The sequence below is a fragment of the Salmo salar genome, chromosome ssa04, assembly GCF_905237065.1.
Source record: "Salmo salar chromosome ssa04, Ssal_v3.1, whole genome shotgun sequence".
NCBI lineage: Eukaryota > Metazoa > Chordata > Actinopteri > Salmoniformes > Salmonidae > Salmo > Salmo salar.
The window spans coordinates 69460537-69482078 of record NC_059445.1 but is presented as its reverse complement, the minus strand read 5'-3'; the positions used below and the strand labels follow the sequence as shown (position 1 = coordinate 69482078).

Genomic DNA, 21542 nt, shown 5'->3' with positions numbered 1-21542 from the left:
AAAGGCCAAGTCTCAATAGACACTCAGGACATACATGGTCAATAAATAACTACAGGATTGATGCATTTCTGCCAAGAACACAGAGTACAGAAAAAGTTATATTTTTCTTTAATAATGCAAAACAAAGAATTCTCAGGAGAGAGGGAATAGGCCTCTGTTCTATCTAGTGCACTTCATTACATTGTTTGATCCATCACCTGTTTTATTTAGACTGAACCATCAAGCATGACGAGCCACTCTGGACGAAGCTAGCGTAGATAGGCTAAGCATCGCTAGCTAGTGGATCTTGGCCGATAGTACTACTGACCGTGAGCAGTGGTACGGTCTCTCTCTTGCTGTGCGAAATACACTTGTTTGCTCAATCTAAGTAATATAGATGTATCTATGAACATATGTTGCCATCCACAAGGATACACTGTGTAGTAGGGAATGTTTTAAATCAAAACCTGGAAGTGTCAGAGTCAACCCAGGAGCTAGAAAGCTTTATAGACCACCACTACCAGGCCCTGTCAGACATGAAACAAAGGCAGCATCCGCGCTAGTTCCGTCATACGCCCATCGTTTGACATCACCAGTTAAAGAGAGTCTTTCAACATGGAGGCCATGGACAGTGCCAGGGATGTGCTGGAGTCTTTCGACAAAAGAAATTGTGAAATTGGAGATGCTAGAGACAATCCAACAGAGCATCTCAGAACTGACAGCCTGTATGGAGTTCAGCCAAAAGGAAATAGACAAACTGAAGAAGAAGAATGAATATTTTAAAGGTACCATATATAACATTCAGAATGCAGTTGAGACAATTTATCGGGAGATCAGAAAGCTGAAGGAGTCACTGCTTGGTGTACAATCTCGGGGAATGAGAGACAATCTATTATTTTCTGGAATTTCTGAGACCGATAATATCAAACCAGAGTATAGTGTGAAGGAATTTATGACTAAAAAGATGAAACTGCCCCCCGATGGGGTGGAGAAAATCACCTTCTCTAGGGTGCATAGAATGGGGAAATCTTTCAGAGGCAGACCTCGCACAATTATTGTGCGCTTTGAACATTTCAAAACAGAATGAAATGGTCAAAAGCAGGAACAGAGAATGAAAAGGAACTAACTATGGGATGAATGACCACTTTCCCCATGATATAAGCAAGTACTACAGTGAGGGGAAAAAGTATTTGATCCCCTGCTGATTTTGTACATTTGCCCACTGACAAATAAATTATCAGTCTATAATTTTAATGGTAGGTTTATTTGAACAGTGAGACAGAATAACAAAAAAATTCAGAAAAACGCATGTCAAAAATGTTATAAAATGATTTGCATTTTAATGAGGGAAATAAGTATTTGACCCCTCTGCAAAACATGACTTAGTACTTGGTGGCAAAACCCTTGTTGGCAATAAGAGGTCAGACGTTTCTTGTAGTTGGCCACCAGGTTTGCACACATCTCAGGAGGGATTTTGTCCCACACCTCTTTGCAGATCTTCTCCAAGCTATTAAGGTTTTGAGGCTGACGTTTGGCAACTCGAACCTTCAGCTCCCTCCACAGATTTTCTATGGGATTAAGGTCTGGAAACTGTCTAGGCCACTCCAGGACTGAGCCACTCCTTTGTTGCCTTGGCCGTGTGTTTTGGGTCATTGTCCTGCTGGAATACCCATCCACGACCCATTTTTAATGCCCTGGCTGAGGGAAGGAGGTTCTCACCCAAGATTTGACGGTACATGGCCCCGTCCATCGTCCCTTTGATGCGGTGAAGTTGTCCTGTCCCCTTAGCAGAAAAACACCCCCAAAGCATAATGTTTCCACCTCCATGTTTGACGATGGGGATGGTGTTCTTGGGGTCATAGGCAGCATTCCTCCTCCTCCAAACACGGCGAGTTGAGTTGATGCCAAAGAGCTCCATTTTGGTCTCCTCTAACCACAACACTTTCACCCAGTTGTCCTCTGAATCATTCAGATGTTCATTGGCAAACTTCAGACGGGCATGTATATGTGCTTTCTTGAGCAGGGGGACCTTGCGGGTGCTGCAGGATTTCAGTCCTTCACAGCGTAGTGTGTTACCAATTCTTTTCTTAGTGACTATGGTCCCAGCTGCCTTGAGATCATTGACAAGATCCTCCCGTGTAGTTCTGGACTGATTCCTCACCATTCTCATGATCATTGCAACTCCACGAGGTGAGATCTTGCATGGAGCCCCAGGCAGAGGGAGATTGACAGTTCTTTTGTGTTTCTTCCATTTGCGAATAATCGCACCAACTGTTGTCACCTTCTCACCAAGCTGCTTGGCGATGGTCTTGTAGCCCATTCCAGCCTTGTGTAGGTCTACAATCTTGTCCCTGACATCCTTGGAGAGCTCTTTGGTCTTGGCCATGGTGGAGAGTTTGGAATCTGAGTGATTGATTGCTTCTGTGGACAGGTGTCTTTTATACAAGTAACAAGCTGAGATTAGGAGCACTCCCTTTAACCTGTTATGGATAGGGGGCAGTATTTTCACGGCCGGATAAAAAACGTACCCGATTTAATCTGATTATTACTCCTGCCCAGAAACTAGAATATGCATATCATTATTAGCTTTGGATAGAAAACACTCCAAAGTTTCTAAAACTGTTTGAATGGTGTCTGTGAGTATAACAGAACTCATTTGGCAGGCCAAAACCTGAGAAGATTCTGTACAGGAAGTACCCTGTCTGACCATTTCTTGGCCTTCTTTGTCATCTCTATCCATTACAAAGGATCTCTGCTGTTACGTGACACTTCCTACGGCTCCAATGGGCTCTCAGAGCCCGGGAAAAAGCTGAATGACGTAATTCAAAGCCCAGGCTGAAACACACGAGCGCTTTTGCTAAGTGGTCTATCAGCGGACAAAGGAATTGGGCGCGTGCCCGAGTCGACCCCATGCTGTATTTTCTTTCGTCTGTTTACCTAATTGCAGATTCCCGGTCGGAATATTATCGCTTTTTTACGAGAAAAATGGCATAAAAATTGATTTTAAACAGCGGTTGACATGCTTCGAAGTACGGTAATTAAATATTTAGGAATCTTTTGTCACGAAATGCGATAGTGTCTAGAACGCACGAACAAAACGCCGCTGTTGGACATAACTATGGATTATTTTGGACCAAACCAACATTTATTATTGAATAAAAGTCCTGGGAGTGCATTCTGACGAAGAACATCAAAGGTAATCAAACTTTTCTAATAGTAAATCTGATTTTGGTGAGTGCTAAACTTGGTGGGTGTCTAAATAGCTAGCCCTGTGATGCCGGGCTATCTACTGAGAATATTGTAAAATGTGCTTTCACCGAAAAGCTATTTTAAAATCGGACATATCGAGTGCATAGAGGAGTTCTGTATCTATAATTCTTAAAATAATTGTTATGTTTTTTGTGAACGTTTATCGTGAGTAATTTAGTAAATTCACCGGAGGTTTGCGGGGGGTATGCTAGTTCTGAACGTCACATGCTAATGTAAAAAAGCAGTTTTTTGATATAAATATGAACTTGATTGAACAAAACATGCATGCATTGTATAACATAATGTCCTAGGGTTGTCATCTGATGAAGATCATCAAAGGTTAGTGCTGCATTTAGCTGTGGTTTTGTTTTTTGTGACATTATATGCTAGCTTGAAAAATGGGTAGTCTGATTATTTCTGGCTGGGTACTCTGCTGACATAATCTAATGTTTTTCTTTCGCTGTAAAGCCTTTTTGAAATCGGACAGTGTGGTTAGATAAAGGAGAGTCTTGTCTTTAAAATGCTGTAAAATAGTCATATGTTTGAAAAATGGAAGTTTTCGGATTTTAGAGGAATTTGTATTTCGCGCCACGCCCATCATTGGATATTGGAGCAGGTGTTCCGCTAGCGGAACATCTAGATGTAAGAGGTTAAGAGTGTGCTCCTAATCTCAGCTCGTTACCTGTATAAAAGACACCTGGGAGCCAGAAATCTTTCTGATTGAGAGAGGGTCAAATACTTATTTCCCTCATTAAAATGCAAATAAATTTATAACATTTTTGACATGCGTTTTTCTGGATTTTTTGGTTATTCTGTCTCTCACTGTTGAAATAAACCTACCATTAAAATTATAGACTGATCATTTCTTTGTCAGTGGGCAAACATACAAAATCAGCAGGGGATCAAATACTTTTTTCCCTCATTGTATATTCTGTCATGAATGAACACAGGGGCTAGAGCAACCGAGTAGCACCGGTTGAGGACAAACTGTACATAAATGGCTAGCTGTTCCAAGACACAAATTATCCCCTGGCTGTTTTAGTTCATTCCCTCTTTGCCATGACTTTTGAATCCTGCATTCCACTAAAAACACAATGACTGCATCTAAAAGAATTTCGCATTCTGTTGATTTGCAATTATCAAAGAAAGGACAGGAACAGACAAGGTGGTGGTGTTGCAATATATATATACAGATTCACTTACCGTTTAAACTGAGAGATGAAGAGAAATGCTATGGCTACAGGTTTATTTAACATTTCAACCACCAATTTTGGTGGGGTGTGTGTACAGGCAACCATGTTCAAATGTATCTTACCTGGATGATATACAGTATGTGACCATGCCTCTGATGAAAATAAAGAGTTATACATTCTCTGAGATTTTGATATTAATTGGAAGGTCAAGAATGATGGCAGCAAATCCAGGATTGCCAGATTCACTGACAGTGTAAATCTAATGCAAATGGTTAATGCCACTAGAAGATCATCCAAAAACAGGTTTTGCAACCAAACAGAAACATGTATTGATTTTATATTTTTCAGTAATACAGAAAAAAGTACAAAGGCTAAATCTGTACCTTTGGGCTGGACCGATCATAGTAGTATTGCAATAACTAATAAAGCAATGGTCCCAAAAAAGCCGCCTCAAAATTGTGGTAAAAGGAGCTATAAGAATTGCAAAGTGCCTTTGGAATGTATACAGACCCCTTGACTTTTTCCACATGTTGTTAGGTTACAGCCTTATTCTAAAATTGATTCAATAGTTTTTTTCCCCTTATCAATCTACACACAATACCCCATAATAACAAAGCAAAAACAGGTTATACATTTTTGCTAATTTAAAAATATAATATACATAAGTAGGGTTAAGTATTCAAACCCTTTACTCAATACTTTGTTGAACCACCTTTGGCAGTGATTACAGCCCCTTGGATATGACGGTACAAGCTTGACACACCTGTATTTGGGGAGTTTTCCCATTCTTCTCTGCAGATCCTCTCAACCTCTATTAGATTGGATGGGGAGTGTTGTTGAACAGCTATTTTCAGGTCTCTCCAGAGATGTTCGATCGGGTTCAAGTCCGGGCTCTGGCTGGGCCACTCAAGGACATTCAGAGACTTGGCTTGAAGCCACTCCTTTGTTGTCTTGGCTGTGTGCTTAGAGTCGTTGTCCTGTTGGCAGGTGAACCTTCGCCCCAGTCTGAGGTCCTGAGTGCTCTGGAGCAGGTTTTCATCAAGGATCTCTCTCTGCAGTACTTTGCGCTATTCAGCTTTGCCTCGATCCTGATTAGTCTCCCAGTCCCTGCTGATGAAAAACATCCCCACAGCATGATGCTGCCAGCACCGTGCTTCACTTTAGGGATGGTGCCAGGTTTTCTCCAGACTTGACGCTTGGCATTCAGGCCAAAGAGTTCAATCTTGGTTTCATCAGACCACAGAATGTTGTTTCTCATGGTCTGAGAGTCATTAGGTGCCTTTTGGCAAACTCCAAGCGGGCTGTCATGTGCCTTTTTATTGAGGAGTACTGGTGGAGTGCTACAGAGATGGTTGTCCTTCTGGAAGGTTTTCCCATCTCCACAGAGGTACTCTGGAGCTCTGTCAGAGTGACCATTGGGTTCTTGGTCACCTCCCTGACCAAGGCCCCTCTCCCCCAATTGCTCAGTTTGGCTGGGTGGCCAGCTTTCAGAAGAGTATTTGTGGTTCTAAACTTCTTCCATTTAAGAATGATTGAGGCCACTTTCTTCTTAGGGAAGGAAATGCTGCGGAAATGTTTTGGTACCCTTCCCCAGATATGTACCTGGACACAATCCTGTCTCAGAGCCCTTCAACCTAATGGCTTGGTTTTTGCTCTGACATGCACTGTCAACTGTGGGACCTTATATAGACAGGTGTGTGCCTTTCCAAATCATGTCCAATCAATTGAATTTACCACAGGTGGACTCCAATCAAGTTGTAGAAACATCTCAAGGATGATCAATGGAAACAGGATGCACCTGAGCTCAATTCCGAGTCTTATAGCAAAGGGTCTGAATACTTATGTCAATTTGCAAACATTTCTAGAAACCAGTTTTCATTTTGTCATTATGGGGTATTGTGTGTGTGTGTGTGTGTGTGTGTGTGTGTGTGTGTGTGTGTGTGTAGATTGCTAAGGATTTTTTTTTGTTAATCCATTTTAGAATAAGGCTGTAATGTAACAAAATGTGGAAAGAGTCAAGGGGTCTGAATACTTTCCAAGGCACTGGAACTGTAAACATTTTCTTGATGACTTAAATGATTTGCCCTGGGAATTGGTCTACCTTGAAGACAACATAAATCATGCAGTAGTATGTTTCACAACATTTTACAAGGACGGTTGATCGCTATGCCCAAATAATAATAGAAACTGTGAAGGTCAGCCCATCCCCATGGATGGACAATGAGCTATGTGGGGTTTTTACACAGCGATATGAGGCAAAGATTCATGCTAATAACTCACAATTTGAATCTGATATAACGTTGTACAGGAAACCCGCGGAACTATGCTGTGTAACTGAATCATCAGAATGTATTATTATTTTGTACAAAAAAAGCGTTCACTGACTGCAAAAACAATCCCACATCAGTCTGGAATAGTGTAAAAGGCCTCCTGGGCACATCCAGCACATACTATCAATATACTGTGGAAGTAAATGAGGAAATAAAAACAAAACCTCTTGATATTGCTAATCATTTTGCAGATTATTTTGAAAATAAGGTGAACAGTCTCAGGCAGAATATGAGCCATCCTGTCAATGAAAGGGACATTGTTTATTCTACTGACAAAATCATCAAAAGCCTGCAGTTTCACTTTACCACAGGTATCAACTGATGAAGTGCGCAAAGCATTAATGTACTTACCTGAGGACAAGTCACCTGGGCTTGATCTCATTGACAAACTTCTTTGACTAGCAGCACCATATATTGCAGCTGCAATTAGGCATATTTTTTTAAGGAATTAAAGTTTCCCAATGAATGGAAGCATGCAAAAATTGTGTACAATTCCAAAAGGCAAAACACAACCTTTTTATCAGACCGTAGACTAGCCTACTGTCATCATTTAGTAATATTTTGGAAGCAATTGTCAGTAACTGTATATGGGTGTACAGTCGTGGCCAAAAGTTTTGAGAATGACACAAATATTAATTTTCACCAAGTTTGCTGCTTCAGTGTCTTTTAGATATTTTTGTCAGATGTTACTATGGAATACTGAAGTATAATTACAAGCATTTCATAAGTGTCAAAGGCTTTTATTGACAATTACATGAAGTTGATGCAAAGAGTCAATATTTGCAGTGTGGACCCTTCTTTTTCAAGACCTCTGCAAGCCCGGGCATGCATGCTGTTAATTAACTTCTGGGCCACATCCTGACTGACGGTAGCCCATTCTTGCATAATCAATGCTTGGAGTTTGTCAGAATTTGTGGGTTTTTGTTTGTCCACCCGCCTCTTGAGGATTGACCACAAATTCTCAATGGGATTAAGGTCTGGGGAGTTTCCTCGCCATGGACCCAAAATATCGATATTTTGTTCCCCAAGCCACTTAGTTATCACTTTTGCCTTATGGCAAGGTGCTCCAGCATGCTGAAAAAGGCATTGTTCGTCACCAAACTGTTCCTGGATGGTTGGGAGAAGTTACTCTCGGAGGATGTGTTGGAACCCTTCTTTATTCATGGCTGTGTTCTTAGGCATAATTGTGAGTGAGCCCACTCCCTTGGTTGAGAAGCAACCCCACACATGAATGGTCTCAGGATGCTTTACTGTTGGCATGACACAGGACTGATGGTAGCACTCACCTTGTCTTCTCCTTATAAGCTTTTTTTCCAGATGCCCCAATCAATCGGAAAGGGGATTCGTCAGAGAAAATGACTTTTACCCCAGTCCTCAGCAGTCCAACCCCTGTACCTTTTGCAGAATATCAGTCTGTCCCTGATGTTTTTCCTGGAGATAAGTGGCTTTTTGCTGCCCTTCTTGACACCAGGCCATCCTCCAAAAGTCTTCGCCTCACTGTGCGTGCAGATGCACTCACACCTGCCTGCTGCCATTCCTTACCAAGCTCTGTACTGGTGGTGCCCCGATCCCGCAGCTGAATCAACTTTAGGAGATGGTCCTGGCGATTGCTGGACTTTCTTGGATGCCCTGAAGTCTTCTTCACAACAATTGAACCGCTCTCCTTGAAGTTCTTGATGATCCGATAAATGGTTGAATTAGGTGCAATCTTACTGGCAGCAATATCCTTACCTGTGAAGCCCTTTTTGTGCAAAGCAATGATGACGACACGTGTTTCCTTGCAGGTAACCATGTTTGACAGAGGAAGAAGAATGAATCCAAGCACCACCCTCCTTTTGAAGCTTCCAGTCTGTTATTCGAACTCAATCAGCATGACAGAGGGATCTCCAGCCTTGTCCTCATCAATACTCACACCTGTTGTTACGAACCCCTTTTGCCCTACAGTCTAAGGGGGATGGAAACGAGACCCATAACATATCTCATGCAAATCATAACAGTGAAAAGGAACAGTGAGAACAACAAAAAAGACAACCTAAACCTACCATCAAACACTTTAGGTTTATTTTTCAAACACATGGTAATGGGGGGGGCTGAGCTGGACCCAAGGAAAGTCGCTGGAGTTTCCGGGCTGCAGGCCGTCTCAGGAGGTTCCGGACTGGGGAGCGTCGCTGGAGGCTCTGGACTAGAGACCATCTAAGGAGGCTCTGGACTGGGGACCGTCGCTGCAGGCTCCGTGCCATGGATCATCACTACAGGTTCCGCGCCATGGATCATCACTGGAGGCTTCTTTCATGGAGCTGGAATAGGTCTCACCGTACTAGAGAATGTCGCTGAGAGTTCTGGACTAGGGAACGTCGCTGGAGGCCGGGTGCGCAGAGCAGGCACAGGGTATACTGGGTCGTGGAGGCGCACTGGAGGTCTGGAGCTTATGGCTGGCACAACCCGTCCTGGCTGGATAACCACCGTAGCCCGACAAGCGCGAAGCGTTGTGACAGGTCGCACAGGTTTATGTTGGCGAACTGGGGGTACTGTGCGTAGAGCTGGCGCAGGATTACCTGGGCCGAGAAGACGCACCGGAGACCAGGAATGCTGAGCAGGCATACTCATTCCTGGCTGAATGCCAACTCTAGCACGGCACCTGTGAGGAGCTTGCATCGAGCGCACCGGGCTGTACCTGCGCACTGGCGACACAGTGCGTATCTCACCATAACATGGTGCTTGCTCGATCACTCGCCCCCCACAGTAAGCACGGGGAGTTGGCTCAGGTCTCCAACCTGACTCTGCCAATCTCCCTGTGTGCCCCCCCCCAAAAAAAGTTTTGGGTGGCTGTCTCTCGCACTTGCCTCGTTGTTGGTACAGCGCCTCATAATAACGCCGCTCTGCTTTAGCTGCCTCAATCTACTCCCTCAGGCGGCAATACTCCCCAGCCTGCCTCCCGGGTCCTTTACCATCCAGAATCTCTTCACAGGTCCATTCCTTACCACGCTGCTTGGTCTTTTTGTGGTGGGTTATTCTGTCACGGCTGTCGAAAGGAGCAGACCAAAGTGCAGCATGGTTGTAGTTCCACATTTTATTAAATCCGTGAAACTTTGCAATGCATAAATAACTGAATGGACAAAACAACAAACCGTGACGCAGAGAGAAACAAACACTACTCAAAATATAATAACCCACAAAACCCAGGAAGAAAACACCTACTTAAATATGATCTCCAATTAGAGACAACGAGGACCAGCTGCCTCCAATTGGAGATCAACCCAAAAAACAACAACATAGAAATAGAAAAACTAGAACTTAAACATAGAAATACAAAACATAGAAAAACACAAAACACCCCCTGTCACGCCCTGACCTACTCTACCATAGAAAATAACCTCTTACTATGGTCAGGACGTGACAGCAGGTGTGTCTTCAGATTGGCGACTGATTGGCTGCCACCTTTGACTAGGGCAGAAGGAGAGAAAACAAATACACACAGGATACCTGTATCTGTAACACCTGTGTTAACAAGAGAATCACTGACATGATGTCAGCTGGTCCTTTTGTGGCAGGGCTGAAATGCAGTTTTTGGGGGTTTCAGTTCATTTGAATGGCAAAGAGGGACTTTGCAATTAATTGCAATTTATCTGATCTCTCTTCATAACATTCTAGAGTATATGCAAATTGCCATCATACAAACTCAGGCAGCAGACTTTGTGAAAATTAACATTTGTGTCATTCTCAAAACTTTTGGCTACGACTGTATATAGAACAAAATAAAATGATCACAGTCTACCAGCATGCATACCGTAAGGATCACTTGACTGCAGCAGCTCTGGTTGATTTAACAGATCATTGGCTCTGGTCACAAGACCAAGGTAAACTTCTGGGTGTGCTGCTTCTTGATTTCAGTGCTGCTTTTGACCTTGTTGATTTAAATTGTGTCACTATGGATTTGATTACACCTCATTAAGATGCTTAGAGTTCTATCTTGTCAACAGAAAGTTTACATTCACAAATGGTGCCTATTCTGAACCTCATTCTGTATACTGTGGTGTCCCACAAGGCATAGGACCTCTTATATGCTTGCTGTATTCAAATTATCTCCCTCTGGTGCTCTCCAATTCTATGGCATGTTTGCTGACAATACCACTGTCTATGTAACAGGCAATGTTGTAGGGCAGCTAAAAAAGGCTCTTGAAGCTGACATGATTAGTATTTCAACTTGGATAACCCAAAACAAATTAGTACTAATAAAACCAAGACAATACTAATATGTATGAAGAGAAGGAAGAAACTACACTCCTCACAGCTGACAGATGACAGGACTCCCATAGAGGAGGTTTCAGAGACTAGGCTAAGTGTGCTGCTAGACAACAGTATCTCTTGGTCATCACACATTTCACAGCTCTGCAACAAAATCATCGGCACCTCCTGTATGCTCAGAGGGATTGTGAAATATATGCCAGAGCAAATTCTTAAACAAATCTCACAAGCTCTCATCCATAGTCAAATTAACTACTGCTCTGTCGTCTGGAGTAATGCAAGTGTTGGTGACCTAAAGAGAATGCAGATAAGGCATTCCAAATGAGGCATTCCAAATGGTTCTGCAATGTGGTTACAAGAGGTCTTCCATATAATCATATAATGCACTCAAATGGCCGACTGTCAAGAAAATTATAGAAAATAATATACTCATTATTTTTCATAAAATTCACCACTCTCTGAAAAACCAACCGCTATATATGATAAACTGGATATGGTCAAAGACAAATACTGTCGTAACACACAGAGCAGAACCAAGGCCACCTACAGACCACCAAAACCCAAATTAGAGCTGGGCAAAAGCTTTTAGAGATTAATTCACAATATTTGTTTTTACATTTCTTAAGGACTCTTGGAAGACTGGCCCTTGGGCTAAAAGTCAATTCAAATCAAACAGAGGCTAGAATAAAAGCTTTCATATGTTGCTGGTTGGTAAACAATAGAAAGTAATTGTTCCCATTCCTCAGAGCTGCGCTGGCTATTAGTGCTCTACAGGGGACGCAGGTCACATAGGCCTACCTTTATGTGTGAAACTCACTATCCCCCCTCAGGGTTCTCCACTATTCATCACGTGCCCCCCCCCCAATTAATGCTGAGCCATTCCTAGAGCAAATAAGTTTACTATTGTGTGATGATGAAAAATCACACACGCTTTCTCTGGCAAGAGTCGGTGTTCAATGCGGCAATACTGATTTTCGTAGTTATCGTGTTATATGTTGCTGGACTATAAAACGTGCATTGTTGCACATATTTGTTCCTTCTTACTCATTCTAAGATACTGCATGGGTATTGACTTAGACATTTCTTTTCCAAATTGCACCCAGAAGTCAGATTGTACGTCAGGCATTTGATTTGTTTTGATTTCCCAAAATGCAATAATGAGTTAAAGTGAATTGCAGTTCACTTTGATAATGATATGGTTGCGTTGTTAATTTTCTCTGCTTGGTACGTATGCCTTCCACATTAGAGCCTCCTCTTCAGTGTCAACAAAAGCCACTCCAGCTAACAGAAGTGTGCTCTTAAAGGGAGACCTGAGCCAGCTCCAGAGTCCTGTGGTGTTATTGCCTATGATTGTTACTTGAAGAGTGTTGAAGTAACAGTGAGACAAAGAAGCGCCTCTGACAGGGCTTGGCCCTCCATCCTGTAGCTCTGTATCTGTCAGGGTGGCTGGATAGCACAGAGGGTAGCTGGCAGCTGAGGGGACAGACTGGGCATGGCAGTGGGTAGGAGAGTGGGTGCCCCGGCAGGCCAGCCTGCATTGATTGATGGCAGCTATTTGCAGACTGGTTGACTCCTGAACTGTATCCATTGCCAGACTGAGGGACACATGTGGAGAGGAGTGGTCTCTTTCTCTGTCTCTCCCAGTGTGTATCAGATGAGATGATCTTTTCCTGCATCTCAATAAGCCAAACTAAATTGCTTCACTTAAATAATTGGAGCGGTAAAAACAAATCTCCCAGAAGTTTCTGAGCTTTCAGATATGCACAGAGGGGGAAGGGGCCACACAGACTGGAGCCCACTTAAGAGAATTGAGACTCCATAGTAACACGATCACATGTGAAGGGTCCAGCTCCACCCTTTGACGAACGTACCCAGCTCTCCAGTGTGACAGGATTCTGATAATTACCCATCCATCTCGGTAACTGTCCTTGGACCACGCACATCCGTAATTAAAACAAAGCTGTAGATTCCCATTCAAGCCATGTGGTTTACCCGGAATAATCCATGACTCCTGGAACTGGGAGATAACTTGTTTGTTTTTATCTCCCCCAAGTTCATTAGCGAGTCATTGTGAAGCTTAGAGAGCCAGTCACTATGAAGGAGGAGGCTTCGTCTCCAGCCTGACAGAGCGTAGAGAGGCTGCTGTCTATCTTCTAATGCAACGTTGACGCGCCACCTGTCATGTGATCTCGCGGCTGTTGCGTGTGTCTGTTTGTTGTAGCAGAAATACAGAGCCAAAAATGCTTAATCGTATCAAAGATAGGTTGTGCGACGACATTTTAACAAATTTTATCTGGACTGTCACTATCAGCATTGACAGCAATGATGGTCTCCACTCTTTGACGTCTTTAGTTGTCCTCACCATAAAGAGCATTGCCAGAGACACACAGGTGACCAAGGTCACAAACTCTCTGACCTTGTATATTCTGATCGCTGTGGTAGATGTGAGCTTTGTTTTGATGTGCATTGAATTAATTATAGCTTGAGGGAGAGCCACCACTAACATGTTGCAGGCAATATTGACATCATATGCTGTTTCAATGGATCTGGAGACACATACTTCAGTCCTAGCCATAATGAACATTAAGAAACCTGTTAGTCTAAGAGGCACATAAGACTTATTAACGACGTTATCCCTTATCTGTAAAATGATTCAACCAAGATGGATTGAGCATTGATGATACAATATTGCTAACACACACACACACACACACACACACACACACACACACACACACACACACACACACACACACACACACACTAGCCTTCCGCATGCTTCTAGTGAAGCTAGTGTGCAGTATGTTTATGGTGAGTTGTTACGCATAACATACTGGACAACCCTCTTACCAGTATGTGAACTCTTACTCCTCATCCTGTGAGAACAGAGCTATCTAAAAGGATTTAATTTATAGACTTTGGGTATTCTCTCTCTTAGAAGCCATGATGGAGGCAATGGCAAAGGAGAGTTCCCATGTCACATTACAACTCTAACATGATCTTAGATAGGTGGCTTTGACTGCTGATTCAGTGGAATGCCGACAGGAATGTTCATGCTTCAATCTGCAGTATTATGGCTGTGACTTCAGATAACAAAATATTCTCCCATGACCCACATGAGATGATCCCCCCCCCCAGAATGAATCTGGGGCATATTCTATTGCAAAACGTTTCTTAAATGAAAGCAAATGGAACAAAATGGGGAGGGACCTACATGAATTATTTGCCAAACATTCCACTTTGCAACTGTTTGGACTAATGATTACACCCCTGTTGTACTAAATGTCTCCCAGACTCCGTTAGAATGAATCACAGAGATTGCATGCTTGTCCACCTACTGCAGTACACACGACCCCAATTTGACTCAACGTGTCAAACACACACACACACACACACACACACCCCCGCCTAACTCAATTAAAGTCACCTGTCTGTGACCTTTGGGTACTTTGACGGTGACAGCTCTGAAAGAGTCACTCTCATTAGTTAGTGATAGCAGCTCGGTCACTTGCTAAGAGAGGTCCCCTGCTCAATGATGTCAGCCCTATACACCACTAGACTTTTGATGCTGGGAAAATGACTCTAAGGCAACCTTAACAAAACCAAGTCTGGTAAAAGGGTCAGTACAACATTTGAGTTTTCACCTAAACAAAAAACCAAACTGCATACGTTGAGCAGAAATTATGTTTTGGAATTGACCTTTGCTAAAACTAGTTTATGTTCTATTTCAAAATCAACTGAGCAATCTACAAATCTGCCCATATTGTTTAAACACGGATGAGATGTAATGTTACCAATTGATTCTGGGTTTAATGAGTTGTATAGCATGAGGAAAGAACTGGTTGTAAGGCAGTCAATGTCCTTATTTACTCTGCCCTATACCCATGCATTTTGACTGTTAGAGCTCTATAGGGGAACTGTTTATCCCCTGCCCCAACTCCTGCACTTTGGGACAGCATTGGATTTGGAGCAGCTCATTACCGAAGTGTTAAACTTGGCTAAATGGATGTTTAATTGAACCTCCAGGCACCATATTAATTTGGTAGTTTTTTATGTAACGATACTCATTCTCATTATTTGTTTAGCCTTTGGTGCAACAGTTATGTAGTAGTATGTGACTCACTGACCGAATTATGAGTGGCACATTCTATCTCAAACTTTTATTGTAAAACAGGATTTGGAAATGTTAATGAAAAGAACCTTAACAAGGCCAACTTAATCCCTAACAATGAGTTTCAAGGTAACAATGTTTCAAAACTGTAAACTTTCTAGCAACTCACCATGAAATACAAACGTACATTTCATTTCATTGTAACACACTTTTCAAATTCCGTCTTTGTTATTATTTTAATAATGTTTCCAAACTCATATCGATATAAAGCATTTTCATTTGATTTGTATTTTTTTTTTTAAGTTCAGACAATACTCTCTTTCCACTCTTTTTATTTTCTTCAAAGGCATGCTGTTGTTTTTCTCTTTATCTAAAGTCTTCATATTTATTTTATGTTTCTCTTCTTCCACCTTACTCTCTTGCATGCACTCCTCTCTCTCGACATGGTCCTGGTTTATGTTTGCTGGGGAACAGCTCCCCAATCCCAGGTATAAGAAGGTAAGGCACCGACTACCACTGTTCCCTGTGGAGTGGAAAATCCATAACCAAACCCTAACCAGCCTACACCAACCCAATCAATTACCATTTTCTCCTGTGGTGTGCACAAACCAAAAACAAACCCTAACCACCCTACACCATCCACAACCAATTACCACTTTCCCCTGTGGAATGGACAGCCTCTAATCAAACCCTTACCAAACCCTAACCAGCAGCCTACACCAACCCAAACCAACTCCCACTTTATCCTGTAGAGTGGACAACCCATAACCAAATCTTATCCAGCCGACACCAACCCCAACCAACTCCTAATGTCCCCTCTGGAGTGGACAACCCCTAACCATACCTTAACCAACCTAGACCAACCCCAACCAACTCCTAATGTCCCCTCTGGAGTGGACGACCCCTAACCATACCTTAACCAACCTAGACCAACCCCAACCAACTCCTAATGTCCCCTCTGGAGTGGACAACCCCTAACCATACCTTAACCAACCTAGACCAACCCCAACCAACTCCCAATGTCCCCTTTGGAGTGGACAAACCCTAACCATACCTTAACCAACCTAGACCAACCCCAACCAACTCCTAATGTCCCCTCTGGAGTGGACAACCCCTAACCATACCTTAACCAACCTAGACCAACCCCAACCAACTCCTAATGTCCCCTCTGGAGTGGACAACCCCTAACCATACCTTAACCAACCTAGACCAACCCCAACCAACTCCTAATGTCCCCTCTGGAGTGGACAACCCCAAACCATACTTTAACCAAACCTTAACCAACCTAGACCAACCCCAACCAACTCCCAATGTCCCCTTTGGAGTGGACAAACCCTAACCAAACCCTTACTAAACAGTAACCAGCCTATACCAACCCTAACCAACTCTTTCTCGCTATAGGCATCCCACCAAGTAATACCTGGTGACGCATCCAGTCAGCCGCTCGAGAGTAACATGTGTTACAATGTTTGAAATATTTGTTTTTTTATAGTTTTTTGTTGTTGTCGTACTGCATACTTTTCCTTGCTCTTTTAAAGGATTAAGCATGGCTTTGATAACGATGGATTGTACAAACGTTGTGCAATACTCAAAAAACGCACCACATATCCGAGACAAACTTCAGTGCTTTGGGATAATGCGCGCAAGAAGCCAGATGAGAGGGACTACAGCTGGTAAGGGCAGACATAGGAAAATACTAAATAATAGAAGGTAAAAGACCTAAAATACTTCAAAAACACAATCGCTCACGTGAATGCAGAGTTGTAACTGAATTATGTGATGTCTCAAATATGTCCAAAAATGCCACAGAGACTCCGAATGTTTGTAATTCAAGGTCATTGATTAACAAAGTGGATGAATTTAAACTGCTTCTTCAATCCGTAAATGCAGACATTGGATGTGTCACTGAAACTTGGGCCCACAAAAATATCCCAGATTAATATCTTTTCTAACAAGAAAATCTGTTCAGAAAATGACAGGTCCAGAGGGGATGAGAGGAGTGGGCGTGGCTATGTATGTGAATCACAGTATGCAGGCAAAGAGAAGAACTGACCCAGAGAAAGAGGAATTTGAGTGTATGTGGCTTCGACTCCGTCCTAAACGACTACCCGGCTCAGTTTCAACTCTGGTAATGGGAGTACTCTACCATCCACCATGGGCAAATGAGAAAACACTTCCGCATAACACTGTGGATTATCTCATAAATACTGTCGATTTGATCAGGATGTCCTCTCCCCAAATGGGTTTCATCCTGTGTGGAGACTTTAATCATGTGCCCATCAAGATGCTGGCAAACGGTCAGTGGTCAAAGACAAGACCAGAGGGGACTCCATCCTAGATTTGATCATTACAAACATGAAGAATCACTACAACACCCCCACTGTACTTGCTCCTCTCGGATCCAGTGATCACAAATGTCTGCTGTTCTCCCCATTCACAACATCAGGAGGGAGAAGCGACGTGCAGTGGAAAAAAGAACGTCTGGTAACCCAGAACTAAAGGAGGCCTCGGCACCATATGAGGTGGAGAGCATCGATGCAAAGGTGGAGACGTTAAACTCCTGCATTCAAACTGCGCTTGATGTATGCATGCCAATAAGAAAACAACACTGGATAAGCACTGGATGACTGAACGAATAAAGGCTGTTATAAGAAAAAGAGAAGATGTTCAACAGATGTGGAAAAACAATGAAATGGAGAAAATACAGAAACAGTGCAAATGCTTATCAAGGAAGCAAAGACAAACTACTGCAAAACTGAAATCAAGGACCTAAAGAATAAAAACCCTAAGGAATGGTGGGACTTCATTAACAAAGGACTGGGACGAAAGAAAACACAAGGAGGGAGAATACAGGTTGAGGGAATTGAAGACAATGACGTGGCTGATGTTTTCAATTGCTGAGGCATGGACAAACACCACACCTCTTGCCATCTTCCCCCTGCCCATGCCTACAAGGCAGGTTGAGCTGTGCGGCATTGGCCAAAGCAAGCTCTGACCAGACTCAGCCTACGTAAAGCATGTAGGCCTGATGGCATTGCAGCCTGGCTACTAAAAGAGCATGCAGAAGATCTAGCCCCTGTCATCACACACATTGTTAACATCTCATACTCGCAATAGACTGATCCTGCTGCCTGGAAGATTGCCAATGTGTGTCCCATACTAAAGTGTCAAACCCATGTACAACGAGTGACTGGAGGCACATCTCTCTAACTTCATGCCTTGGAAAGTTGTATTTTGAGTGAACGAATCAGTATGCCTGCCTACCAAAGTCCAGCACTACTGCCGCCCTTGTGAAAGCCACACACTCCTAGCTGACAGCTACAGACTCCAGAAAACCAACAATGGTGAGGTGTTACTTGCTGATATGTCCAAAGCGTTTGATCAAGTACATCACATACAGCTTCTCCAACATCTGTCTGACATTGAACTGTGTCCACATCTACACCCCCGGAAGAAGGCAGAGGGTGATGGCAAATGGCACATTTAGGCCTTGGTCAGAGGTGACCTCTGGTTTGCCACCAGAGGGTGTGGTTTCACCATATGTTTCTCCTTCACATGTCCACATGAAAAGTTGTCTTCAGTGGCACTCTAGTCTAGACAATGGGTATGCAGACGATGTAGGGCTGTCCCGAGCCATACCATTAACCAGCATCCAAGAGGATACTTCCATGGGCTTGGAGGCAAAGCAGCTGGAAGAGTGGGCCACATCCAACATCATGCTCCTGAATGGGAAAAGGTCTGTGGATATTCGGATATGTTTCTCTAGAGATCATCCACAACCTGCGCCACTAATCCTAGGAGGACAGGAAGTACCAGTGGTAACAACAGCCAAGTATCTTGGTTTTCATCTAGATTCTAACCTCAGTGGTGACACACATGTGGAGCAGTCAGTGAGGAAAGCCTCAAAATGCCTGCACTTTTTGACTGTTCTTTGCCAGAAATGGCCTACCCACTGAAGATCTGGTCACAGTCTATACTACACTGGTCAGGCCTTGTCTGGAATACGGTGGAGTGCTGTTAGTTGGATGCAGTAAAAAGCAGCAGGCCCAACTAGACAGGGTGTAGAAGAGGGCCTTAAGGATCATCTCCAGAGGTGGAGCAGTCCAACCACAGCTCCCATCACTGCAGAGGAGGCGAGAGCAGGCTGCAGTGCACCTGGTGAAGGACATGCACACTCTTATCCACTGAATAACCTGCTCCCTCCAAAAGAGGTAACTGCACCGCCAGGCTCCTGAGAAACAGCCACGAACTGTCCTGTATAACTGCCTGTACGAACAGCCTGCGAAATGCTACTCTACCCACTGCTATCAGACTGTATAATAACTTTAGCTCTTCAACGGTTCTCCCCCAAATTTTATTTTTTACAATCACATTTTAATATTTCAATTTCCATCATGGAAAATGTCCTGTGATGTTTCAAGTGATCTGAATTATATTTATGTCAAGTATTATGTGTTTATCTATTTTAAATGAGTGTTTTGCAATTATTAGTAATGTAAATTCTGCATTTCTTCAGTTTTATCTGTGAGCAAGAATAAATAAACTCAAACCTTTTTCTAATACTCTTCTCACACTATCATACTATACTGTGCTGGCCTGGATACTTTATTTTCATATTGTCCTTTCCCAGCACAGTTCTATCAACTACAGTGGAGGCATGACCAGGCAAGCGCAGTAGAGCTCTGCTCGGCTCTGTTCAGTTGTGTGAAAAGTGTATAAGCAATGTACTTGATACAACGCCCAGATGTGAGAGTCAGACTTAGCTTAGGTACATGTTAAACCACCAGTGTAGATTTATCCTTTCTATAAATTGTGGCACATTTCAGGTTATACGAGTCACGGAGCATGCCCTTGTTTCTGTCATTGCTGCAGAATGAGACTGTTTCTGGTATGTAAAATACAGTGACAGTACTTTTAATTAACCAGAGCCTGGTTGAATCATTATGGAGTGTCACTTGTAAAACCTGAAAATGGTCTGCCAGGCACTTTTATCCTTCTGTGAGTTTTTTTAATCAGGTGTTTTCAATTTCAGTCCAGACTGGGCCAATCCCAGCCAGAAAATGATCTTCTAGCCCAACACTAACACATCTGATTCAAATAATCATTAAACCGTAGAGTGATTAAGGTCCCCAAGACTAGAAAAGCCAACCTAGTCTGATAGATCTTACTGGCCCAATGTCAAGGTTCTTTCTATCTCTATTTCTGTTTGTGTAGATGTGGTACATAAAGTTAGTTTCACCCTTGAACTTTCCTCCCTATATTGAATATTTGTTAATTGATCATTGCCACGTTGATTGACACAAAATGTATTGCCCTAATTTCACCCATCCAGATCTGTAAAATGCCTATGGGTTAGTCAGTGTCAAAATTAACACATGGCGATATATAGGCTAATGCATGTGTATGTTTCCAAAGCAGTATGATACTGCTTATATGTCATTGATACATTGATATGATACAGTGCCTTCAGAAAGTATTCATACCCCTTGACTTATTCTACATTTTGTTGTGTTACAGCCTGAATTAAAAGTGGATTAATCATTTTCTCACACATCCACACACAATACCCCATAGTGAAAAATGAAATACAGAAATATCTCATTTACATAGGTGTTCACACTCCTGAGTCAATATATGTTACAATCATCTTTGGCAGTGATTACAGCTGTGAGTCTTTCTGGGTAAGTCTCTTAGAGCTTTGCACACCTGGATTTTACAATATTTGCACATTATTATTTTAATTATTCTTCAAGCTCTGTCAAGTTCTTTGTTGATCATTGCTAGACAGACATTTTCATGTATTGCCATAGATTTTGAAGCCAATTTAAGTCAAAACTGTAAATACATTCAATGTCGTCTTGGTAGGAAACTCTGTGGGCTCAGTTGGTAGAGCATAGCACTTGCAATGTCTGGGTTTAATTCCCACGCGGGAGCAATATGAACAAAAATGTATGTACTCACTACTGCTCTGGATAAGAGCGTCTTATGAAATGTATATTTGGCCTTGTGTTTTAGGTTATTGTCCTGCTGAAAGGTACATTTGTCTCCCAGTGTCTGTTGGGAAGCAGACTGAACCAGGTTTTCCTCTAGGATTGTGCCTGCGCTTGGCTCTGTTCAGTTTCTTTCAATCATAAAAACTCCCTAGTCCTTGCCGATAACGAGCATATCCAAAACATGATGCAGCCACCATGCTTGAAAATATGAAGAGTGGTACTCAGATGTGTTGTGTTGGATTTTTTCCAAACTTAACGCTTTGTATTCAGAACATGAAGTTAATTTCTTTGCCCATTTTCTTTTGCAGTTTTACTTTAGTCAAATCAAATCAGTTTATTTGTCACGTGCGCCGAATACAACAGGTGTAGTAGACCTTACAGTGAAATGCTTAAATACAGGCTCTAACCAATAGTGCAAAAAAGGTATTAGGTGAACAATAGG

At 42.6% G+C, this 21542-nt stretch overlaps 1 protein-coding gene across 2 annotated transcripts in view; it reads left to right on the top strand.

Annotated features, from left to right (window-relative positions):
* LOC106603746 (double C2-like domain-containing protein beta) overlaps positions 1-21542 on the top strand; it is a 189396-nt gene that overhangs the window by 84213 nt on the left and 83641 nt on the right. Inside the window, exon 3 of one of the 2 annotated variants that reach the window (XM_014197801.2) lies at positions 15582-15605. The exons of the other annotated variant lie outside the window; for it this stretch is intronic. Within the exon in view, the coding sequence (XP_014053276.1) occupies positions 15582-15605 (24 nt within the window). The remainder of the gene's footprint in view (positions 1-15581; positions 15606-21542) is intronic. 2 annotated transcript variants of the gene reach the window in all.